Here is a 26,481-nt window from a genome sequence, read left to right on the forward strand (position 1 = left end):
CCACGTGCTGCTTTAAAGCATCGAACGAGCCCTGCACTTAATTGGGCTGGCGTGGCCAACTGCAGTGAGGATCAGCGTGCCGTTAACCGTCTAAGTACCGTTTCGGAAGCAGGAATTCTAAATAAGAATAACAGGCCTCAACATACACAGGAAAATGACTAATTATCTCAATCTTTCCTTACATATATCTTTTATAGTGCATCCTCCAGAGGTGCGCTGAAGGCAAAACGCCTTCACACAATCTAGGCTAACCTTTCTATTTAAAGATATATTATAGTCTATCATGGGTATTTTTGAATATGTAATTGAAGGGCTGAGTCTGTAGATAAAACATGTCCTTTCAATTATATTAATAATAAAACGGACCTACTTATGTTTCGAACTTCAGAGGGAAGTAAACATAGATGAGCTGAATATAGCCTCATATATAACTAATTTAATTTTAGCATATCGGAAGTCCTCCCATCCTTCTAAGGATAGAGGTCTTTGAGAAACTGATGGTAAAAAAATTTAAGCCACCAGATGTCAGATCCAGAGACTAATTTTCTTAGCAGTTAAAGCAATCAGAAATGCATCTGCGTGTCTGAAAGAGCGCTGCATTTATCGTCTGTAATTTACAGCCCAACTCCCTCAGATCCCCGCAGATCTACACTTCCACACAGAAATACCTGCAGCGCCTTTTGTTGCTCATTTATAGATCGCTACCTTTGGTGAGTTCAGAGGTTTCTCTGTGCAGTGTCACAGGCACAAGCTTTATGCACGAGTCGGTCCCGGGGGGAAGGGGGTTGATGGCAACCCTTTCAAAACAGTTTATGTCGGATGGAGAAATAACTGGGATTTCAACTGTTACACGTTTACACATATATGATGTGTAAAATTACTATATGAATCCATAGGCATTTCATATCCTGTGTAATTGACCACAGTGTGCTGAAACGCCTAAAGCAATTCCTTTCATGATTAAAAATACATATAAAGCGCTCTTGAGAGCAGGCGCACGGCTGCTTATTGGCGTTCTATTTTTGTCGACAAACATTTGACTTGGAAAATATAACGTGGATTGTTTTTGAGAGTAAACTGCAATATTTTTATACCTAGTCTCATAGTATAAAATACTGGGGAACAAACTCTGAAATGAATGTGACACAAACTGATAAAAATAAACCACATCAAGTACACATTTATCAGCTATTAGGAGCTGAAACAGTTACACAGTAACACAGTGTTAGTTTTTTCTTTGGTTCATGTGTCCACGCTCATTTTGGTCTGCTGGTCAGACATGAGATCATGCATTTAGAGAACCTTTTATCATCCTAGTAGCTTTTAGGCTAACAAATACCAGCTATACTGCATCAAGAGTGTGATGCAACACGAATCTTCCCTCTTGATAGGTGGCATTCACTAGTCTAGCTGTAACCAAACCCGAGAACAACAGTGGCCTGTTCAATAATTCAGGTGAGTTGGAGGCAACTTAAAAGGGCTGATAAAAGCGAGACTCAGAGCATGTCTACTACTTCTCAGACCTTGGCTAACAGTGTAAGACTGAGATGAAATCAATGGCCAGTGGTGGAGGGAAGGGAGAGTGAATTTTCCTAATGGCAGAACAATTACAAGAGCTATTTAGCCTGACCCCATTCCCCAAGATGAGGACTAGGGCAGCAACCCGGCTTACCGGGTGATGTTTTGGCCTGATAGCTGCCAACTCCTCTGGGACTTGTGCCCATTTGCTAATGATGTTGGAAAGGAGAGGAGCAGAAGTAGAAAGTGATCTATAAAGTTGACTACCTTGGTGCTATCCCACTCCTGCGTCTTGATCTGGGTGCGAACTAATTCGTAGGACGGCTCCATGGCTTCTGTGCTTGGTTTACGGTAGCCAGGGATAACGTTGTACAGCTGGAAGCCAAAGGTCACCAACCAGCTGTTCACATCTGCAGGGGAGGGTCAAAACAGCAAAACAAACAATGATGTACATATTCTATTAGTAGACGCAATCATCTCTGGCTTCAGAGGAACTCCAAAGTACTGTGAGAATTAATGTGTTAAATCTGAACAGTTGACATTTTGAGGGTAAGACTGTCTCCATGAAGCCCTCCTACCTCAGCCTGACCACTTGATTTGTTTGTGATAGTGGAAAACTACGCTAAACACTCAAGATAGTTGTGATAATTCATGTCCACTCCTGCAGGTGCCACACTAATGACACACAGCTGGGTTACAGAAATGCCAAGTGACATCTGAGCGCGCCTGCTGTGCTGATAATTATATTCAGTAATTTGGTGTCATTTCAAGGCAGCCAAGACTTCAACACAAGATATTTTGAAGACTCAGCGGGCTCCTCTGCATTAATTTCTCTCTAATGAGATGCTGAAAGAGAGGAAAGTGACATGTCTGAGATTTAAATATATGCAATCATGATAATGTGGTTCTTCTAATAGCAACCGCCGACACTGCGGTTATAGGTGCTGCTGCAGTCCCCCCATGGCATGGTATCATTTATTGTGAATATTACAGAGAAGGCTACAGGTCTTAAGAAAAGCAAAGCCCGTCCAACCGGATCGATTTCTTCCTTTCTGCCTTCCATGTGTTTGTTACAGACAGCATCGTTGCCGTGACACTCGGGGTGCAAGTCTGTCACACAGTGGCAACGCCACATTGTGGCACCTGACAAAGCTTTTTTAAATATGAATTTGTTTGAGGACAATGAAAGGACCCTGGCAATTTAGTGAGAGGAATGTAAATGTCACTGCCATCAATCACCATTGAGGCAAACCCACTAGAATATATCTATCTAACAGTCTATTTAGAATTAAAATGCCAACCAGCCCCTAATGGTGGACTACGAAGCTGAACACCTGACCACGTTTTCTCTCAGTATTGTCTTCAGGTTATTAAAGGATAAAAGGGTAAAACATATATTATCCCTCCACGGAAAAAGCACTACAGAGTAAATACAATGCAGCACAAACACAGAGAATTTATACATCATTTATGACAGAGATACAGTTGGTTTAAACGCGAGGTTTTCACTGAGTTTCCTTAACAATGTTGTTTTCCTTCCAGCAAAAGAGGCTGATACAACCAGCCCTGGCAGCAGTTTGTATGGATCCATTGTGCTCACCTTCTCCACCGAGGTGCTTTCACTGTCTTTTAGCTCCTCCCTACCACAAAGAACCAGGACATTTCAGGAAAAGGACCTGAATGCTCAACAACAGAGGGGGCTTTTCCATATAGCATTGCTCCCTTCGAGCATTTTCAAAGTGAGAGCTACTGGGCACCTGCATAAGCACGTACGCACGCACACCCACAGAGACACAAAACAAACAAACAAAGAAAGAAACCAAAAAAAACAGAACCTAATTTTCCCAGCGAGTGCGCTCTTAAAAACCTCCTAAGCGCACTGCTTTTCAGTTTAATTCTGGCAGGGTCTGTTCTTCCAGTTGTGGCAGGTTGTTAAGAATAAAAACAGAACACATTTGACAGAAAAACCTGAGCTAACTATTGTGTGTTTCAAGCAACAACAGTCACACACACACACACACGAATGAAGGTTAATATTTGCTTGCTCGCCACAGCATAAGGAAGTTATAAGCATTATTGATTGCTTTGGTAGGGTGCACTTAAATGCTGTCAACTACTATTTATATTTAATTATTTGAACACAACTGAAAGTATTGCTGTGGCTATTCTGAGGCTGCTTCCTGCTCACTTTCATTAGAGGAATATTCAGAGAAAAACTGGCTTTTGAGCATCGACGGAAGCAGACCGCTTTCAAATGATTTTCTGATAAAAAGTGATAAATCCAAAGTAAGGCTTTTTTTTTTTTTTTTTTAGGTTTGCAATATGTTTCCACACACTGCCTGCAATGTTTTAATGTGGCCCTGACATGCTTGCAGCTTACAGAGGATAGCAACTGTATTTATAGACATTCCTTTAAAGGCTCCTGTACTTTGTGTGATTATCATTGGAATCCAGGGAAGCTGCACTGAACCTGACCTCCTGAAAACTGCGGTTAGGTCGACTTTAAACCTGATCATCTAAGTCTGTTGGAAGAACTTACCCGTCATGTAGCACTTTATCTCCTCGTTATTGCTGAGAGGATTGTTATTCTTGAACATGTACAAGTTGAACGGCACAATGTGGTTGCTGTTGAGACGCTTCCAGATCTCGTGGTTCGGTGTTGTCCAGCGGCCAGCGAGGACGTCGTAATCCCGCGTGCCCATGTGAACCAGTTTACTAAGAGGCTCGTACAGGCCTCCTTGGTAGCCTATTATGAGCTGCAAATTGGGGTTGGTGTCAAGGTAAACCTCTCCAAAAGCTGTATGGAGGATCTGCTTGATCATGAGCCCGGAACCGCTGAACACAGCCAGCGGCGTGCCTATGTTATCACAGGCCACATAAAACTCATCCCCACTGCTTAACTCCATGGCAAACAGATGGCCCTGTAGGTCATAATACAGTGAGGTGATCTCAGAGCTGGAGTGATTGTACATGTGGGTGACACGAGTGGGGCTGGATAAGTCAGCGTAGAAGAACTGCAGGTGCTGGCCCACGCTGCTTCTGCTGGACACCCTCCTGCCGAGGCCATCGTAACGGTACTCGATACTCCAGCCACTCACTTTGTTGTACACTTTAATGAGCAGGCCAGCAGAATTATACTCAAAGTAGTCATTCCCTCGCTGCTTAAGGAAACCATCCTCATCCATCCTGTACTGAACGTCTCCCAAGCGAGTAATGCGGTCTCTGATGTCGTAGCGTAGCGGTGTGAGGCGTGCGCTGTTTCCAGGGCTGAGGAGGTGCAAGTTGCCATTGAGGTCGTAGCTGTACCTCCACAGAGGCTTGTCATTGATGGAGACCACTTGAAGTTGACCGTCGGCATCGTACTCATATGTGTAGCGCGTGGTGTTGGCGTAAGGCCCGACCTTTAGCTCCTTGGCCACCACTCGCCCCATATTGTCATACTGCACCATCATCCAGTACATGAGGGAGCGAAAGATCTCGTACTGGACCTCCTTCACTCGCCCGTAGGCATCAAAGTGTTTGGTGTGGGTCATCACTGCCGTGGTTATAATTTGATTTATGTCATAATAGATTACGCCAAATTTACCAAACTGCTCTGTTTTGCCAGACACGTCGTCATAACGATATAAGTCAATTGGCAACGGTGTCTCGTTTATGACAGCCTGCATGCTGGTGACACGGAAACTGTTGTCGTAGACGTAGTCAAATCGAGCGTTGACCATGCCCTCTTCGCTGAATCTGAAAATCTGCCTGTCAATCAGCGGACCGATCTGACGGTAGCGGATGGTGCAGGTGAAGCCCTCGCTCTGCAAGTTGACGGTCTTCAGCATTCCTGCCACCTCATCGTAGGAAAATCCTATTCGAGTGGTGTCGTAGAGAATCTCCAGAAGCTTGGCGAGCTTTCCATATTTGTAGATGATTCTGCGGCCTGTGCCCAGGTAGGTGGTCTGCAGCAGCTGTCCATCCTCGCTGTAGTCCTGGAGCACCGAGGCGTTACCTTCAGGGGGCCGGTAGGTGTTTCTGTAGTAACCAATGGAGCGGGAGGTCTCTAGGGTCTGCCGTGCCACGTTGGGCATGGTCACAGAGGACAGCCGATCATTTTTGTCAAATTCAAAGATATACTGCCTCTGGCTGTAGAGCAGCAGCACCATGGACTGTAACGAGAAGAAGAAAGAGCATTCCTTGTGATATAGTAATACAATGGGAGATTGACGGCATTCAAAAGCTTCACTTCGATATATTTAGTGCTACATAAACACACATTCTCACAAAATAAGATGAAACTGAAGGAGATTAATTTGAAAGTTACCATTATTATACATCTAATACCAGTAGCACAAAAGGATGTGCTATATGTCAAAAGCAATAAAATGTTATGCATGTAAGTTGGAGTCAGACCAAAGCTAATTTGCATCATGAACGTGGCGTTGCTGATATTCCACCAACATTAAGATCTCCTTTAAAACGTGACTCCACAAGCTGCTCCTGTTTTTTGTTTTTTTTGCTCATTTGTCAGATCTTTTAATCCAAATGGAGGGAAGCGACTGAATTTTCTCACCTAAGGAAACTGAAAATTGACATCTGTGCCCATCTTGGCCCAATAAATGATGATGTTGTAAAGCTGTCACAAGAGGCGGCATCTTAGATGCTGCTCAGAGGTTGCTATGACTAAAGACTATTAACAAGGTGACTGGCTGCTGCTCATATTATATGCCTAAACAACAGAATAACAGCTCCTCATCTCACCTAAACAATCTTGCCTTCAATTAGACGGAAGAAAGTGACATTTCACTCTGTTCCTTTCATCAGAACTTTGCTATCAGACTACGGGAGCAAAGTGTGTCTTCAGTGCACCAGACACTTTAATTACATTTTGGCTGATATCTATTCTAGAGCCTGATAATGCAACACAAACACTTCTGTATTATTACAAGTTAACTTTTACCTCCAGTCTAAAAATCTCAAGTCTGTAATACAAACAGACCTTCACACTTTATCTGCATAACATCCCTCCTATATTATATTCCATTTTTCATCTTTAAACACTTCATTATTACAGTTCTACCAGTGCATACCTTCTCAAGGTAAGTGTAGCTCCAGGATTTGCCATCAGCAAATATCTGAGAGGTGATTCTGCCGTTCTGGTCGTATTCCATGCGGACCGACATGGTACCTCTTTGGATACCTGCCACGTGCCCTCCGGAGGAGTAGGTGACATTGACTCCATTCAGACGACTACTCGGCGCCCACAGGGTGGGGCGACCGGCGTGGTCGTAGTGGATCCGTAAGGTAAACTTCCTGTGGTCATCGTAGACCTTTTCGGTTCTGGTGATTCGATCAAAATCCAGTGACAGCAGGTTCCTGTTATGGACCTGCAGGAGGGAAAGCAGGGAGTTAGAGGCACTTTATATAACGACAGAAACTCCACCAAAGGGAACAGACGCTTTCAAAAGTTTGAAATGACTGAGAGGAATTGGCACGTTGCTCTTCTGAGGTGGAACATTAGGAGGAGACCTTTAATCACAACGTGATTATTTTTATATTCTCCTTTTCATAGCTTTTAATTACAAAAGTGGAGCTCTATCTCAGGACTGCAGGAGCCAGCGGAGTAATGAAATTGTAAGAATTACCACATTTCTTTGTTTGTGTCTTAGCGAGAGTATGCCTATTCAAGCAAGAAACATTAGAGTCACATTGATCATTAAATTCATTTTTTACTGCTTACGGGGAAGAATTTCCAGGCACAGATTACTCTCGTTCTATTTTGCCTTTCCGTAAATTGGAAAAGAGAAAGAAAATCAGTTAATCTCCTATATGACAGAACATTGTTTAGGTGACACAATTCTTGTGAATGTGCGAGGCTTAAAACTGTGACCTTTGGTTTCAGAGCAAAACAACAGTGCTCTGAAGAGTGTCGGCTTCACGAGGCAGGTTCTGTGCTTTAGCCAAAGAAAGCTCGAGCGGCAGCCCTAGCATTATGTTTCTCTGTCAGCAGTCGCCATAAGCAGAAGCTGCAGGAGGAGAAAACACAAACACAAAGAGGTGACGAGAGCCGAGACTGCAGGTCAGAGCAGATCCCTGCAAAAAAGCGTTCCTTTAAACGGCATCTGGCAGTTTTTGGAAAATAGGTCTGTAGAGGTCTCTGGCTGTAATTAAAACCGCACCTCTGATTTTGTAATATTTATCATCTTTTTTTCTTATTAATCTTCAGCGCCTCTCTTCAGGTGTGCTATCATTTGGCTTAGTAAAATGCTTGGCACGGCTTAAAAACATCTTAAAGTGGCTCAGAAAGCCGCTTCTGGCTACTTTCCAGACACATCCCACGGAGCAGGTCACACAGGGATCGCTGAGAAAGCTCACTTTTTCAATCTCACATTGAGAAAAGCACGCTTAGGCCTCTCATCTGTGAAGGGACAATTACACCAGAGGCAATTATTGTCACTGATACCTAATTGAGAGGATTACTTTAAGTAAAACCAACAGAGTCATGAAGAGCATAAATCCATGGATATTTGGAGCGGTGAAAACCATTTGAGACCTGAGGGTGAACGTTGTTCATTGGATCTCGGAATAAGAACCCATTTTTTCCTCTCTTTCACCTTCAAAAACTGTCATAACAAGTGTCACACTTCATTGAAATTACTACATTTTTTAGTCTTTTTTTTTTTTTTTTTTTTACTAGATATTAAAGATCCCCGCAGCTTTTGCTGAATCTCTGTGTTCAGACTCTTTTGTAGGCAGCAGAGGTCTGATGTCTTTCACAAAAAGTTCTCAATGCCAGAATAAGGTTTGCCAAAGTCTCACGGTGCAGAAGGAAAAAGTGTCCCACAGCAGTGATCCCAAGATCCCGTGAGAATGGAAACCCACTCGAGGGGAGTTATTTCAAACAGAGCGTCGCCTCTAAAATGAATTTCTCAAGGAAAGCAGGAGTGCAGGAGCAGAAAAGAGACTGTTACAGTACACTAAGCTTACAATAACACATTTTAAACAACATAAAAGATCACAGCAACATCTCGCGTCTCAATCCAAATCAAACATTTTTTGTGTCGAACGGTGATCTTAAAGTGTCATTTTACGCATGTAAATGCCTTTTCTCTGGTTTCATGATTAATTCAATTCATTTTTCTTTAGTATCACCAGTTATGTTTATTCTCACATTGCAATCAAAGATAATACATTCCATGTTTTTGTTTTCTTTTTTGTGCGTTTCCTTTGAACAAACAGCCAAACATTAGAAGCATTTTGTCTGTTATCAATACCACATTCAGAAGGAGGACGATTCTTGCTGGAGTGAAGTGGCACAAGAGTTCTCCCATTAGTGTACATTAGCAAAGAGCCTCAGGACATTAAAGCACAGCAAACACACACATGTATATGTTGTTTCAAAGTAACAAATGCAGTCAAGCAAACTGGAAAAAAGGCTTTGAAGTCAGTGAAGTCAGAGGCACATAGCTGCCTCTTCTGCTCCTGTTCCCATGGATCTGTACTGTATTCAAGATCCTCCCCTCCCTCCGGCCGTGCGCTGCCACACACTCACCCAGCCACCCACGTAATATCACTTGACATGTCACTCAAGGTCGCCCAATGATTCCAGCTCTGTTCATCCCCTCTGTTCGTGCCATTAGGCTGCTCCCATTTCCTATCTCACCCCTGGGGCCATTGTCTGTAACATACATTAGTAGCTTTCACTTCCAATGGGACGACAAGGCCATTACATGAACAGCCAATGACAGACAAAGTGGCACCTTCCCATTAGCTGTGTTGCCTCATAGCCAATGTGGAAGACAACTTAACCAAAGTAGCCATTTGCCTTAAAAGCCAAAACAAAACAATAAAACAGATACAATCTAAATCAGTGCTGTACGAGTTAATACTTAAGTCCTACATACATTGTGTGTTTATTACATTATGAAAGGGGACCTGTTGATATTCTGTGTGCAAGTATACCATCTTTGCAAACTTATCATGTTAAGGCCATTTACCCAGTAACTCTTTTAATTTAGATTTTAAGATAAAAATATTTTATATGTTAGGATTACCAATCAATCCATTTTCTTGTGTTTATCCAATTCAGCATCTTGGGGATTGGGGGGGGGGGCATGGGGGGCATATTCCAGGTGTCATGGGCCAAAAGGTGGGATACAGCCTGGCCAATTTGTCACAGGGCTGACACAGAGAGAGAAACGACCATTCACACTCACACCCGAGGCCAATTAAGAATAGCTGATATGTGAAACATACACGTCTTTGGACTGTGGGAAGAAGCCAGAGCATGCAGACTCCACACAGAAAGGCCCCAGAAAGGATTCAAACCCAGGGCGCTAACCACCACACCACTGTGCTGTCCTGTTAGGGACTATACTTAGTAAAATATGCTGACTGAATTAAGCTTATTTAGTCTACTTATGTCAAATTCAGATCAAAAATAGCCTACAAAAAAAATGTACCAGATTGTGTTAATGTGGGCGCGCTTCTACAGCTATGGGTGAAAAGATCCCATATGTTCCAGAAAGTCAAATCTGAGTAACACATCCATGAGTCTGGAGGCCTATGATTTACTGATTTAAAGCTGCGAGGCAAAACTCAAAACAGTAATTAATGAATTATTTATGCTAATAATTTGACATGTCATTGTGTTCTCATACGGCCAACTTAAACTCCTTTGTGCACAATAAACAACTGAGTTTTTGTGCACTGACTTGCAACTTCTACAGTGAATCTGACACCATCAGCTCTCTTAGCACATTTCTCTGGATAAATGCTGTAATATTTGCAGTAGTAGTAGTAAATATGAAATCAGAGAATAGACATTTAACCTATATAAACCTATATATATATATATATATATATGAATCCATGTCTCGCTTAGCAGGGCAGCATGCTCACCCTTAATCTGCGTCCATACACAGTGACTTGGCCGCGTGCCTGCTCCTTCCTCTGTCTCCACTCCACCAGGTTAAGGCCGTTGTCGATAGCCAGGGTTACGTTCCTCCTGCTGACTGTGGGGTTGACTGTACCGGCCAGCAGGTGGGGCTCGGTATACAGCGATACCTCCATGCCATTCGCCAAAACTAGCCGCAGTGAACCATCCAAACCAATGAAGTAGCTGTTCCGAACTTGATCTAAGGATGCAGAGATGGGGGTAGGAGAAAACGATTATGATTAGAAGGAAAGCAACAATCATAGCTTCTTGTAACTAATGCAAGAGGACTAAATCTAATATCCATGTCAGTGAGGCACAAACATAATGACCTAAAATGGCCACTCAGCAAAAAGAAATCCTTTAGCAGCAGTATTTAACAGGACCACTGCAATAACGCAGCGGGTCTCTGACAACAAAGATCAATAGTGAGAGGTTTCACAGTGCCAGTAAAGTAAAGTTTTACAGCTGTTGCAGCAGCCTAGAGGATATGGAGGAATGAAAACTATCAAAGCCGCTAGCTTGCCTGTGGCCACAGAGAAGGCAGGGTAAAACACACACACACACACGCGCGCGCGTGCGCACGCACTTACACACACACATGCACACATGCACACACACACTTACACGTGCGCACTCACCCACAAGGGATAAATCTGAGCCTGTCTGTTACTGTCCCTAGATGACGGCAGCCTGTGTTCCAGCTCCAGACCAATGACTAATGTTTCCACTGAGCATCTCATATACATTCAGAGAATGTGTCCTCCTTGCCTCCTGACAGTAGACTGACAGGGACCGGGATGAATATTATTCCCAATAGGAACAATAAAAAAATAATGGTTTGCCAGGCAGCACATTAGAAACTTGACTTCATTTAACAGAAAAAAATCCAAACTCATACACTGGAATTTCCTTGCTTTCGTGTGTCACGTTCGAGTGGTGGTGACAAATCCATTGCTGTTTCCACAAAGCACCACAGGATGTGTTGTGCTGTTGCGGCAAGAGAAACAGATAGAGGCATGACTGACCTTGTTCTGGCCCTCGCTTCTCTACATCATACAGACACTTTAGGGGGTTGACCAAAGACTGCTGGGGCAGACCCCACCTAAAAGAGGCCTCAGAGACCAGACAAAACTGGAAATACTGCTAAAGGAGCTGGTGCATTCAGTTCAGCAGTGGAAGGGAAAAACAAATAACAGCTGTATTTATAGCTCATATATGCTACATAGCGGCTAATATATTTTTTATCTTCTGTAAAGAGCATTCTATGTACAGTGCATTTAAGTTTGACAAGTTTATATTTGCTACTTTTTATTACTTTGATCCTGTATTACACTTCGAGCTCTAAAGCTTCTGCCCTCAATCTTCTAAATCTTGAACTTATCTGCTTCACAAAATTGTGCTGCAGCTTCCTAAGAGCAGGACAAAGACACAGCCAAATGAGCAGGAAAGGCTCTCGAAGGCAGCGCATTCATGTGTTATGTGATCACCCAGTTGCCAGCTTACAAAGCAGACAATAGTGAATTAATTAACAGCAGATTTCCTGGCGCCACTTTTCTCACAGGCAGATGCCTAAGACAAGGTCACAGCACTGAGGTGGCCACGCCGTTAAACAACAGTGAGAAACCAGAGATTGTCATCTCCTGTTTCAGACACAGCTTAGCAGTCAGTAGTCTAAGGAGAAGATACGCTCAGCTCTAAACTGGGTTATAGTTGTAGAAGGTAGAAGGGTGTATAAGTGGACCATCTCTAAAAACTCAAAAGTAGCTCCAGATAGATCAAAGCTATCAATGAGTAATTAGTGAAGCAATCAATCAGGCCAAAACCAGATATCAGTTCAGAAATCAGTCTTGTCTCCTCATGAATCTCTCTCAGTATTTTTTATTTTTTTTGGAAACCTTGAGGATCTTGTATGGACCACCGGCACTGTGTTTTATCATATTTTTTGACAGAAAAATCAATATTTGTTTCATTTCTGTGAAGTGGAAGCTGTACTACACATGTTATTAAAAACAGAGAAGCCCTTCTGTGAGTAGTATTAAAACAGCTAAGTGTGAGACACGATGCCTTCAAACCCACAGACGGGGTTGAAAGAGATCGCGTCCGGAGCGATCCAGGTAGGATTGCTTTTATTTACATCTGTATCCGAGACACCTGCCCCCACCTCAGTGTACAGAGATAAAGGCGAATGTCATTTGAACGGCTTAAATCAGAAAGAAAATACATTTTAAAAAGTCAACAGTTATGCCTCTTTCTAGGAAGTCATGTGTCAAATGCTTTATTGGTATGACGGGCTCTAAAAACAATATGATATGCATGATATATGATATTATATGCACATGCGTGTGCACAGGGTACTGGACGATTCATTTATTAAAGACCATTTATACACTTCACTACGAGCAGTTTTAACTGAAAAACCCTCCTGACTAGTTTCTGTTAAAACTCTCATTAGGCTGAAGGGTGGCAGCCCACTCGGTGAGGCTGAGCGGCACCAGGTTGAGCCAAAAAGTGATTGCCTGTGAGCTCCCATCCAGGCAGCTTGAGCTCAAAGAGGGTGTTATCCTATAGTGACAGTCCACAGAGACCTCTAAAATGCTTTGTGTCCAGTCCTACACCAGTTTCCCTTAGGGCTTCCTGAAAAGAGCTGCTGCCCCCCCCCCGCAACACATTCCTCTTTAAAATCAGGAGAGCACAACACCTTCACAGCAGCAAGGCAACAATCCAGATCTACTTACAGTTTTAATTGCTACATGCACTGAACAGGTGACTATAACGTAAATTAAGAGCGATAAGAAAGATTTTCCTTATAACACTAACAGCACCTAGTCTCGACTCTATGACTTAATAACAGGGACATAAGCAAAGGTAAAGCTTTTGGGACTTCCACTCACAGAACATCCCCTAAAAAAAGAAACCGCTCTACTTACAGCCACCATAAAAGAGACTCACCCTGCATAAGTGTGTAGAAGGTGCCAGAAGCTGACAGGTTGGTGGTGACGGTGATATCTTCTTTGTTGGAGCCCTCTGCCTGGATGCGGACTGAGCTGTCGGCATCCGTACGGTAGCTGCTCACTCGGCCCGTGGGGTAGGTGATGTTAGTCAGACGCCCGTAGCTGTCGTACCTGCAAAGAAATACACTGATGTGAACCAAAGAGGGCTGTGTCATCTGAAAACGTGTATAAACAGGAGCTATGGCTGAATCATAAACAGAGCTGTAGCATTAAAAATTTACTAAGACTTGTTGTGGTTTCCTAAATCATCAGGAAGCAACCATGATCATAAATGCAGGTCAGGTCTGCATAAATGAATGTAGGTACATAAATGTGACTAATGAGTTGCTATGTCATCCCAGATAAGCAGTGATTATGAGCTGTTCTCTGTAAGTGTTCTCTTCTAATGGTAATTACAGGTAGGGATCGGACACTTTTTGTAGAGTCCGATATTTCCTCCGTGTTGTCACAAATTGTACAAATGTGTCAACACGGGCAGTAAACACAGCAGCAAATCCATCAGCGCTGGCAACCTGAGGTAATACACGGGATTTCAGAGCTATCATCTTTAATCACTGAAGCACAATCAGCATAGCCTTTGCAAAAGCACAGAAATATCTGCTGCAATTTTCTATTCACAAATAAGGAGTGGGTGCTCCAACAAGCTAAGCAGGTTTGTCCTTTTCTAGTCCTTTCAACAGAATGTGGCATTAATATAAATGCTTCTGAATCTGTAACTTAAAAAAAAAAAAAAAACAGAAGTATAGAAGCAATAGATTAAAAAAAGATGAAGATGAGAAAGCAAACACCTTTTTACATTTGGAAAACTGCTTATTAGCTTAAAAGATTAGTGATATCACCTAATCTCATTATACAGTCTATGAAATCGGAGCGCTGAGGTGTGAATCCTCGGAGAGATGCAACATCTCGCCGGCTTATAGATCAGTCAGTTCATCACATACAGGAACACAAGTGGCCAGATTGTTTCATTTTGCTCAGAGAGCACATCAGCATAGAACAATTTGAAATCTTTCAGATTTTCAGTCTTCCAGAATGGGAGCGAGTGAATGGTACATTACTTAGAAAGAAGACTTTTATCTGCACATTGAATACAGATTGGAAAGGCTCTTCGATGTTGCTGGCTGCCATAATAAAGCCTCTAATAAATGAGATGACGGGTGCTGGTTTACAGATATTTCCTCAGCGCTGCCATCTCAAATATCCAATATGGAGGGGAAGAGTGGGAGAGGAATCATCTCCTAGAGATAAATGTTATCTGATCTCAACTGTACCAGGGACTGGGATTCATAGATACATCTCTACCCAAGTCTTCCACTTCAGGAAATACTAAATAGCAGAGTAATTTATATCTAAGCCTTTGATTTCTTTTGATACTGCTCATATATCATCAGCAAGAAATTCTCCCTCTGTCCATCATGCAATCAAAAGTTTTTGCAGTGAGAGCACTACAAGTTATCTGCACCGTACCACTTTTAATGGTTCCATTCATTTGACAAAAGTGTTCCTGTTTGCCTTCACCTCCGGACAAAAGACTCCGTCCACAAGACAGAAATCTCATTCTAGAGCAACACTACAAGCCCCAGCTTGATCACTGACCCAAACTCACTCTGTCTCAATTAGGGCCTTAAGCTAGTTCCATTCCTTGAGCTCCACCGCTGAGCTCTAATGGCTCTGGCCTGCTTCAGCTCAGCTGCCTATTACGTTGCTTTATTTCGACAAGAGGGGCACACAGGGGCAGGGTGCTCAGCAGAAGGACAGGAGCAGTTTCCCTCTGGTTGGCCACAAGTCTATTTGGATCGCATCACCTCTGTGTCACATGCTAGCTCTGTGACCTTTCACGCTGGGCCCCAACAATAGGCTGAACACTTCATATCAGCATCACCCCCAGCATACACGCACCTAACGTCCACTCATATTTTCAATTTCTCTTGCTGCCTGAGAATTTCAGAGCGCACGCGGCTGATAACTTACTGATGTAAGTGAAGAGCATTTGCTCGAACCCAGTGGCTAAGGCATATTTTTTTTTTGCCAAACATAAATATGATCACCGTGTTAAATGGAGGGTAAAGGACTATTTATAATTCATCATGATTTAGAGTAACCCTTAAGCAGAAGTACTTATCATTACAACATAAATTTAAGGCCAGCAGTGCATCTGTGTGTGCAGTAAACGTCATGCAAATGAGGTTTCCAGGGGTTACAATAGAAAGACAGTGTGGCAGATGTCTTTTGGTCTCTAGTCAGTGGTTTATTTTTTCATTCATTCAAATTAATTTTGATCCACGAAGCATGGAATGTAAGTACATTAATTAATATGGGTGAAATGATTAGCAGTGCACTTTGGTGGGCAGAGATAAATAGAGGTTGTGATGGTAGCAAATTATGGTTTTGACCCTCAGGTGGTGAAATGACCTTTAAAGCTAATTATTCAAGAAAAACAAAACCCTGTTTATTGGGTGTAAATGAAACATGGATCAACCGATTTGCTTGTAGGTAAATACAAAGCCTCACTGCTTAATTTGAAAGAGAAACACAGGAAATGAAACAATAAACGGTCTTCACTGTATCCATAGTATTTTGACATGCATAATCGTGACTCTGCCATCAAATGTAGAGGCAATTTAAAGAAGATAAAAACAACATGAAGGTGGAGTGACACTATGTTGCCAGCAAAGACAGTAAGACACAAATATGTGTGTTCAACAGGGCTGCAATCTATTGATCGGAAAGGCTGTAGCGTATCAATCATAATTGTCTAGCTGCTCAAACCCCTCAGTGCCCTCACATGCCCTGTGGACTGGGGCATTGTCATCCTACAACAGCTCATTCTCATCATCATAAGACAAAGGTGATCACTCTGAATATGTCCTGGCTGAGGAACATACTGGTAACAATATATCATTAATATTTACCACAGTAAATGATGGGAAACTGAACTATAGGAATACAGTGTATGAACTATGGGTTTGATCACATAAACAAGACTTAAATATTCATTATTTTGATAAATCAGTTGTGTCACTGGTCCAATGTCATTTCTGCTTTCTTTACATAACAGACGAGTATGGCTAGAACCTAAAAAACAAAAGCAGCCATTTTACAGAAAGTCATCATGCAAGAAGTCATTCAGAATTCCAGCCACCCACTGAATTTCTTCGAGCCTCAGGCAGTTCAGTCTGCCTTGAGAAATGCTTATGCGTGGCTGCATTGGTGCCGTTTTCACTGTCTTTTTTTTTTTTTTTTTCTCCAGCACAACCGTCTCAGATGACAAGCAAATCAAACACAGGTGATAAATGTCTGCTCATATTAAACAGAGCGTCTGATTATATGTCAGAGTTTTATTCCTCCAGCGAGGTGTAACAGATGTCTGACCAGCCAATCTGCTTAATCACACTTTTTGGAATGACATCCAGTTAGCATAGTATCCCCTGGTACATTAAACCAAGGGACAGACTGCTCCACGCAAGTCAAGAACATGAAATCCTAAGCTCAAATATCGAAGCACGTGGGAGTGTTTTCAACCGTTTCCTCACAAGGTATGATTTGCCCAAATCAATTAATACCCTTGGCTATTCAATTACACTTATATTTCTATGCCTCATCCCATTCGTATGGGTGAATTTTGTTCTACACGGGAGATGCATGTTGTTCCTGTACCCAACGACTTCAAACAAGTGATGATCTGCAGTCTGCAAGCAAGGGCGCAGATGAGTAACATATCATCCAGTAATCCTATTTGGTATGATAACAGCAAACAGGATTACACCTATCCTTTCACAGGTCTTGTATTCTGAGTGGCATAGACATCCAGCTATAAGAAGTGAACTCGTACGCTAAAATACTAAACTCACATGCCAAAGAGCTCTTCGACTCTAAGGCATTTCAGCATTCAGTGATATAACGAATTCAGAGCTCTTAGATCAGATATCGCAGAGAAGACTGAGCAGACTCTGGATTTAAGAGATTTAACAGATCCTTTAGCTTCTCTTTGAACTGATCATCAACTCAAATGGAATCCAGACTTTTAGGCATAATGATTATAAAGGTGTTTCTTAATATTACTTACTCAAAGAAGGTTGTCCATCCATTTTCATTTGTCTTGGTTGCTAGCAGTCCTGAGCTTCCATGGTAGGTCATTACAGCTAGTTCTTGACCCTGGGCAGCAAGAGTTTTAAGGGCATTGTTAGTGCCAATGGTGAACCAGAAGGTCTGTCCATCAGGGACCATCAGCCACAGAGGCATTCCTGTTGTGTCTCTTCTGATGATCACAGTGTTTTTGTTCTTATCAGTAATGCTGCTTATATCTCCTGATCCCGTGTAGGTCAAATTGTAGAGATAGTCTCCTGTAGTCAGACTCTGTGTAAAAATGTGGCTGCCATTGGAGTCAAACAGATAGAGTTCATCATTAATGGGGGAGGACACCTCGTACATGCTGAGAGGATTCAGGAAGGGCTTGTTTCTGCGCACGTAACGGATACGGATGTTGCCCAGATCCGCAATGTAAAGATCTCCATCTGGACATACCGCCAGGGACGATGGTGCGTTCAGTTTAGCATCTTTGGCATAGCCTTCATCTCCAGAGTAGCAATCACAGTTGGCATCGTTCTTGCAGTCACAGCCACTTGGTGCCCCCGCAACCAAGGAGATCTCTCCGTTTGTGGACACCTGTCTGACTCGGTTTATTTTCTTTTCATCTGACTCAGCGATGTACAAAACGCCGTTGTGAGACACAGCGAGAGCATTAGCTGACTCGAGGGTGGCATGGATAGCAACTTTGCTCATGAGGAAATGGTCAATCCCAGGTACTTGGCAGTGCATGGGACGGCCCGCCACGATACGGACTTGGTGGTTTTCAGAGATCTGGAGCACTACATTGTTGTCCAGTACATACAGGGAGTTGTCCATTGGACTCACTGCCAAGTCTGTAGGCCACTCAAGGCGCACCTAAGAGGGAAAAGACACACAAAAAATAATACACCATACTTTTATTGATCCACACAAGAGGGGAGGGCCTCAAAGACACAACTTAAGCTGTAAGTAAAAAACAAAAAAACAAAAAAAGTAACAATTTATTATCTGATAAGAAGGAAAATAGCTGATGTACTTTTAAAAGTGATACACAAAAACATGATTTTTAAGATCAAAGATGATAACAACAGCGGTGAGAAAGGGCAGTGTGAGAAGAGATCATACAAATGATAAAGGTTAACTGAAAACAGCACACTGCAATGGATCATGAGAACAGTGGACACTTAAGGACAAGGCTTCTGCATCCTTCACCCAAGTCTCTGTTTTTCCTTGCTTTGGGTTATTAATTTTGTAATGACAAGAGATTGCACGAGTCCTTGAAAAGAAACTGGAGAACACTTACCAAATGAAAGCCTAGCCCGTCTCTGGCCTCCTAAATTATAACTTATTGTTCTGCTAACAATGTATCAGGCTTTTAACAAATTGGAATGATTGGCTTCATCCAATTTACTGGTCTCCCTCTCACTTATGATCCCAGTGGGATCTCTTAGAAACATAATATGAAGTGCAATATTTCAATAGAAGCCTCAGAGCTCCAACAAAAGAAACTGATTAAAACCTGAACCGAAATACAAAGACAGATTCAGATTTTAGGTAATATTTTATAGAGAGAAGTCTTCCTATTGTTTGGATACTTTGTTTGGAAGTTATCAAGGTTTCATACTTTGTCATAATGACCTGGAAATTTCTTTTCTTTTTTTTTATTTCTACAGCAGACACTGGTAAAACACCCACACATAGGGTACTTAAACGTGAAATAAATCGTTGACTTTCACATTAAACTCTTCCAAAAAATATGTTATTAAGTCAGGTAAGTAGACAGCTAAAAGACATGATGAAACATTTTGAGTGTATTGTGCGTGGACACAGATGCCCTTTGGCCATGTAATGGGCTTCCACCAACTGTCTGAGGTTAAACAGCACATTGACCAAATACTCTGCAGTAAAAATGCAGGTTTCTGACTCGGGAATATAAACCCAGTGGGCTACAAATGCATTATATTTGACTTTTGCTTTGCAAATGTGCATTACACAAAATAAAAAAAGCACAAACTAAACTCAGAGCTTTCAGGTTAGTGACCATTAGTCATATTGTGCCTTTTGCTTACCTGCTATCTGCACATATTCCTAACTATCTAATTTAGAAGTTAATGCTGAAACAATGATTCCCTTAAAAGCGACGTGGGTTTCTGTGGAGATAATTATTTGAGTGTCTCCACACTCTTGGCTTAGTTCATATTCTCGAGCCCATATCTTTTTAAAAGTGGAGCAACTTGCCCACCTCTAATTGAAAGACAGATTTGAGCATTACACACCTCACATCCTATAAACCCCCCATCATCTGCCACATAATGGGAGAGGTTTATATAACGGGACATATCCTTTGGCTACACACAACAAACAGGAGACTAGCAGTGGATACATGTCATCTTTCAGTAAGCAGAAAATGCATTTACTTGGATAATGAAGGGTAGACTTTCAATTTCTTAAAACCTATTTCTTGTCAACACTGCTGGTTAAATATTTCATGAGCCAAGTGTGGAGTGGCTCCTGGGAGCTGCCTGTGAAGAGGTTTTCACGCCACTCTGACTGATGAGGGGATATTTCCCGAGCTGCTGTCCCATATGCTGTAACCAGATCATACCCTCCCTTTCATACAGTGGGGATGCTGTCAGAAGAGCCTGCTAGACAAAGCCGCTAACAGCAAAAAAAAAAAACCCCAAAACATGCTCAACAGCTGAGAAAACAAGCTATAGATTTGCACCGGCACAGCATCAAACTATTTTAAATGTAATGGAACTTGTATTAGAATTCTAATGACATGTTCCATTAGTAATCTCTGCACTCTTTTCTAGTACCAGCATGATGCCTGCCTCAAGAAGAGTAATATGTCATTATTTGAAGTTCCTCTCAGATTTGAACTGAATGTCACAGTCATAGTCTAGATAAAGCTTTCTGAAGCTGCTAACACCCCTGAAATATGTTTGAGTGATCTTGTTTTAAGACGTGATTTTCCTGCATTTAAGCTCAGCGGGGAATGCAGAGAAGATTTCCAAGACTTAAAAAAAAAAAAAAAAAAGGAAGTTCTACTAAGAAAGCAATAAACCCAAGACCTTGGTAGAAAGAAACAGCAAAAAAAAAAAAAAAAACACAGATGGGGTCAAAATCTTGTCCTTTTGCTTGATACTCAGAAGTTAAATGAAAGGTTACAGAACTATAGATCGAATTAAGAGTGAATTTTGCTGCAGTTTGCTCACTGCACAGATGGCACAGTAAGATAACAATGACCTCATCAGAGGGGAGAGAGGAATCTGGCTTTATTTCTTGCCTCTGTGTGCCAGGTGTGGTAAAGCAAAAGTAATGACCACTGTGATGAGCCTTCTCCAGAGAGAGTCAGGTTCTAAGTGAGGAGTTGGGGAGTGTTTGAAGAAGGACGCTATGTGCTCCGGATGAATTTTTAATGGACGCTTTTTACTGTCTGAGTGTCTCTGGCAATGCTTGTGTGATTTGTCATCATTGTAGAGCTGCAGTCAGTCTGCACGCGTCCTTGTGTTTGTGAAACTGGGATGGCGAGCATCTATAGGCACTTGTGTGCGTGACGAGGTAAAGGAGCAGCGAGCAGAGGTCACGAGGGCGGATGGAGTTCCCCTGGGGCTGCAAATGGGCAGCTGTAGACTTTGCTTCCTGCACTGACTATCATTCTCTCACTCACACACACACACACTCACACACACACAAAGCTTCCCATAGAAAGCATGTGACAACCCCTCAACACCTGTATGCTAGTTACACTCAGCAAAATGCACAAAGAGGCACAAGACAGACACGTGTGTGCACACTGAGAATGCTCTATCAGTGGAACTAAAACTGAATCACATAGATGGCACATAACTAACAAACATACAAACCCCCAAACATACAAATTATTTTTAGGGGATTTTATTTACTACGAGGTAGGCGAGGAGAAAAAACAGCCATGTACGCAAAAAGTCTGTCTTGTCACCTCCAAATGGGAAGTCACTGAGCCAGAGAGTGACCTCAGTGCAGTGTCCTTGCCTGGGGGATGTGTTCTGTCTAGTGTGTGTGTGTGTGTATGTATACATGTGTTCATGTGCGTCAGTGAAGATTTGTGCATGAAGTCAGAGCCACTGAGGTTATAGGTCATCCTTTTCATTCCCCTACAGCTGTAGGTCATCGGAATTCTGCGTTTAGGGATGCGACACAGATGTGGAGGCTGCAAAAAAACCGCAGCGCCTCCTCTGGTTTCAGCACGGTTCTGTACTGCTGTAATATGTTTAGTCCAGTTACTGCAGAAGCCCTGAGCTTAACTGCTCATTTTCAGTTTTTATTCATTTTTTTTTTTTATCAGTCTGTATTTGTATCTTAATCATGAGGTGATTTAAACTTTGTGATTCAGCAGCCTTGCACTGCTTTGTTTCTTTCCTCCTCAAATTCATAATCTACTGCACCAGCAAAAACTAAGTAATTTAATTTTCAACAGACAATCCTTTGGTTAATAGATTTGATATCCTCCTCTCAGGTCAGAGATGCACATTTTGCAGGAAAAAAAAATTGGTGCAGTAAAAGATTTCATTTATTCCACAAGCAATAAACACAAACCGGCTCTACATGAGTTGCAGTCTATAATGTTTTCTTGTCCTATTTACATATTTTTTCACCTGGATGCAAAATAAATTTCTGCATGTGGGTCAAAAAACAAACAACAAAAAAAAAAGAGCTGAACTGACCTGAACTATTTTGGTCACCAGTTTTATCGTTTATGATTAATTGGAGGACAAAAACTAAAGTGAACACAGGAAAACGTAATAAAAGATAATATTGAACCGTTTACAAAGCCCTGTGGGTTTGCGCCATATCTAAACCAAGGCCTGTTTGGAGCATCAAAAGGCTGAAACACCATCATACGTGGGGGTGTAAGCATCCTGAAAACAAGGGTCATTCAAGGAGACTCGTGTGGGCTGAGAGACAGGAAAACACACGCCTGTGCGCAGTTCAGAGGGGTCACACCTGAGATATGTCCATCACAGCATCACAGCTGAGAGGTCGGGCAGAGGTCAGGTCATTGAATCCCAGAAGAGTAGAGATGATGCCGTTCTGATCAATCCTGCGAATCATGGTCCCATCCACAAAGAAGATTACACCGTACTTATCCACGGTAATGCCTGCAGATAAAGCCACACGATGAGAGGAAGAGGGAAATATCCTTAAATGATTCTGTTTATCTGTGTCTTAATATGAGCACAGAGCCCCACCAAATGACAATTAGGGACAGTTCACTGCAATAAAATTAAAGACTAATCACGACAATGAAATCTAATACTAGGACTGATTTTTTTTAATCAGTAAAGAAGAACAATAGAAACATCAAAATAAATGAAGAGTGTTGTAAGTATTGATTCCATTATGGCAAAAACTTCATCAGTGTTATTCCCTCTTCCCTATCTCCGCCTCAAACAAGTGAAGCTTAGGAGGCCTGACAAGCCCCTGTATTTTCTACTACCTCAGAGCCTGACAAATATTATTTTAAAAATAAGGAGCTCAGGTTTACAGTAGTTAGAGCAGACCGTTCTGTGTTTCAGTGCAAAGCACGACTATAGATATGCACATTTCAAAGGGGCTGTTTCAGTAAATGTGACTCATAATGTCAACACAGCAGAGGACAAAGAATAAGCACGTGATTGAATGACTAATGCTTCATGCCCATATGGAAGCAACGAGAAAAAGAAGAAACTCAGAGAAAAACATGCAGTTAAAAATAACTAGCTAGTTAGCTGCACGTCTGCGGTAACGGCTGAAGGCAAAAGACGGCTGTGCATATAGATGTATTTGATAATCGGTGCATATAATTTATATATGTACTGATTACTTGAGATAAAGAGGCAAACAAACAGTCATTTTAATACTATGCATGCAGTACCTCGTGGGTTAGTAAGAGTGGCCTCGACAGCCTTTCCTCCATCCCCGCAGCGAGTGTCATCGTATGGGAGACACTGGTCACCAGTGCCCGCCACCAGCTCCAGATTCTTGGCCACATCTTTCACAACATTCAGTGATTTAACCTTGAACACTTTCCTGCTGCTGGTGTCTGAAAGGTACACGGCGTTGCTCACCGGACTGGTGGCCAGGTAGTACTTATGTGCAGGGCTGTTGCTGAGTGGAGGGAAAAGAGAGGAAGAGGCTCAAGTCAATAAAGCTGGAAGGGCTACAGCTCTTTCAATAAGAAACATTGTGTAATACAATTAAAATGGATTCAAAAGCCATTTAAAGAGTCAATTGGGCACAATTACAGTTTATACCAGGACAAAGAAAACAGAATGAGATTAAACATGGAAAAATAAAAATGAGATTAAACATGACATAATAGTGCGGCTTAGGATTCATACAGTCAGCTTAGTAAGAAAAGGGAATGAAAACACTAGTATAATATATCCATATCTGTATGCATGTACATATGCATCTTTAAATACAGAGTATCATATAGTGTATGATGCTACTGAAACAATGGTAATATCGACTGAGCTGTATCTCACAGAGAAATGAGGGTGGACTGGAGCTAATAGTACTGAGCCAAGAAATTCCCCCAATATCAGCCGAAAAAAAGCTATCTGGAACCATCCATACAGTAACAAAAGTGCAAATAATTATGCTATTAATTTACCTAAAACAAAAATGCATCACTGAACTAGGACTCCAAACATTATGCATCCATCAGGCAGATATTCCAGCACAGGAAAATATCCTATTAATTCCCAGCCAACAAAGTAATCCTTCACATCCACAGGAGGCTGCCCAACCTGACAGACGCACAATAAGAACCAAATATAACCAGTCCTGCTGCGGCAGGATGCATGCAACCTACTGATGTACTCCAGTCAGGATAGGTGACGGAAAACAAAGATAGCTGTAGACAAATCCACAGAAGTGCAAATCAGAGTGATAAAGAATAATATTTTCATTAAAATTTCACTTCTGCTTACCATAAATATAAGTTTATGCTGAAAAATCAAAGCATGACAGATTGCAAGAAAGTCCAGTTATACTTTATTATGCACATGCCAGATGCTAGAAACTTTATTATTAAAAATTTATTTTAAAAGTGATTTTACAGGCTTGGCTATGCTTCCATAAATAGAGTTCATTACACAAATCTTACTTGGATTAAAGGTATTTTTCTTTTTCAGGTGCCACCTGACTGACACAGTTTTACTTATTTGTTACTTAATGTCAGAATTATATCAAAAACAACCTGAAAGTTGATTTAAAACCTTATTAAGTAAAATTCAAATTAAAAAAATAAAAATTGAATTGTTTGTTGACTATTTTTCATAATAAAACAGAACAAAACAAAGGAACTAGTAACCAGTTTAGCAATGAGGAGTTCCTGCCACCTTAAAGATGAACAGACTTATCAGAGCAGCATACAGCACCGTTCTGCCAGAGCTGATAAGCATTATGGAAAAGCCTGTCAGCGGGACGTCATTCAAAGTGGATTAAGACAGTTTTTCAACTATAACCTTGAGGGTTCCTTTAGGGCTTATGGTCAGCACGACAGCGCCAAAGAGCACATTTTTAAAACACAAGAAGGAGAAAGACGAGCGTGTCTGTGGAATTGTCGTCTCCAGTACATAATTTTAAATGACAATTGACCTTCAGTGAATCAGTGATGACAGGGTATTGCAGCAAACCTCAGGCGCACATGTCACAATCTGCCTGCTGACCTAGTTGACTGATATGATGCTCTTCAGTCTACTCCAGGTACAACCGGCTGGCTTCGAAAAACGACTGCTATCTTAGAGTAGGTCAGTGGCAGATCTCAGGAACTGGCTTTGTATTCTATCTGCCATGTGCAATCAGCTGATACCTTATCAGCTCCTGGGTGCATGTAAAACAGTGTTGGTCCCCCCCCATAGTGTTTGAAACTATGAGGTGTTATTCTCTGACCTTGAGCTATGGCCATATACCCCATCTACATTCACTGACAACATCTAGTTTGTAGAAGATAATTGGATTTTGCGGCATGCTGTCGTGGAAATGGTCGGAGCAGATTGGGACATCCTTAGCAGGGGGGGTCAATGAACACTGCAGTAACATCACCCACCTCCCACTCCTATCGCTAGCTCACACATGAACAGGAGGCAGCCACCTATTTCATGCAGACACATGCTGTGCTTTCCTGGATAAATCTCCTTTTCAATATGCAAATGTGTTTAGATTGCTGAGGGACAAGGTCTCGATGCATCTTGTTCTAGCAAAGAAAGCGATGGTGTGTATGTGGGATGTCTAAGTTAATGTACAGAAGCATAATGACATCAATATTTCTGTTATGCAGAAGACTGAGAATAGACAGATGCAGAGAAAAGCAACAGAGAGCTTCTGGGTGTGTTGTTAGTTTGGTCATTCTCTTGGAAATAGAGGCCAGTGACCAGCATCACAAGGCTTTTCATCCTCAGGTTGACTAACAGTTCCCCAGCTAAAGTCATGACCCTGTGATAGAAAATCAATCAATAGCCCTTTGCCTGAGACACAGTATCTAAAGACAGCACACAGAGATTTCCCTCGCCACCACCTGCCACGGAAAATGAAGTCTCTGTATCTTAAGCCAGTGATAAAATCTACACTGAGCTGCCATTTTAGCAGGCTCACCTGGCTATGTACGCACAATGAGAGTCTTATATTCTGTTTACGCCTGCAATCATTTGCCAATCTGTAACATGCAGCCCTGCTAACCTGAGTTTTATAGTACATGCTATAAATATAAAGATAAATATTTCAGTTTTATTACATAAAAAAAATTAGATTCTCTTACATTAAACACTCAGTGACACTATCAAAAACTGCAAATTCTCCATAACATCAGGGCTGTCTGGTGTTACTGTATGTGGGATTGCACTGAGTGTATAGAATAAACTGGCATGAGGAGAGAAGACCGGGATTTTAAAATATGATGATATTTTTGGGGAGAGAAGCTGTTCCATGAAG

General features: G+C 41.8%; 1 protein-coding gene across 1 annotated transcript in view; it reads right to left on the reverse strand.

Annotated features, from left to right (window-relative positions):
- Nucleotides 1-26,481, reverse strand: part of tenm4 (teneurin transmembrane protein 4) — a 151,405-nt gene that overhangs the window by 4,294 nt on the left and 120,630 nt on the right. The window contains 8 exon segments of the mRNA XM_030744093.1: nt 1,786-1,928; nt 4,058-5,672; nt 6,594-6,890; nt 10,405-10,640; nt 13,391-13,563; nt 17,519-18,396; nt 22,510-22,664; nt 23,420-23,652. Of these exon segments, the coding sequence (XP_030599953.1) occupies nt 1,786-1,928; nt 4,058-5,672; nt 6,594-6,890; nt 10,405-10,640; nt 13,391-13,563; nt 17,519-18,396; nt 22,510-22,664; nt 23,420-23,652 (3,730 nt within the window).

Source organism: Archocentrus centrarchus, chromosome 13, assembly GCF_007364275.1.
Source record: "Archocentrus centrarchus isolate MPI-CPG fArcCen1 chromosome 13, fArcCen1, whole genome shotgun sequence".
NCBI lineage: Eukaryota > Metazoa > Chordata > Actinopteri > Cichliformes > Cichlidae > Archocentrus > Archocentrus centrarchus.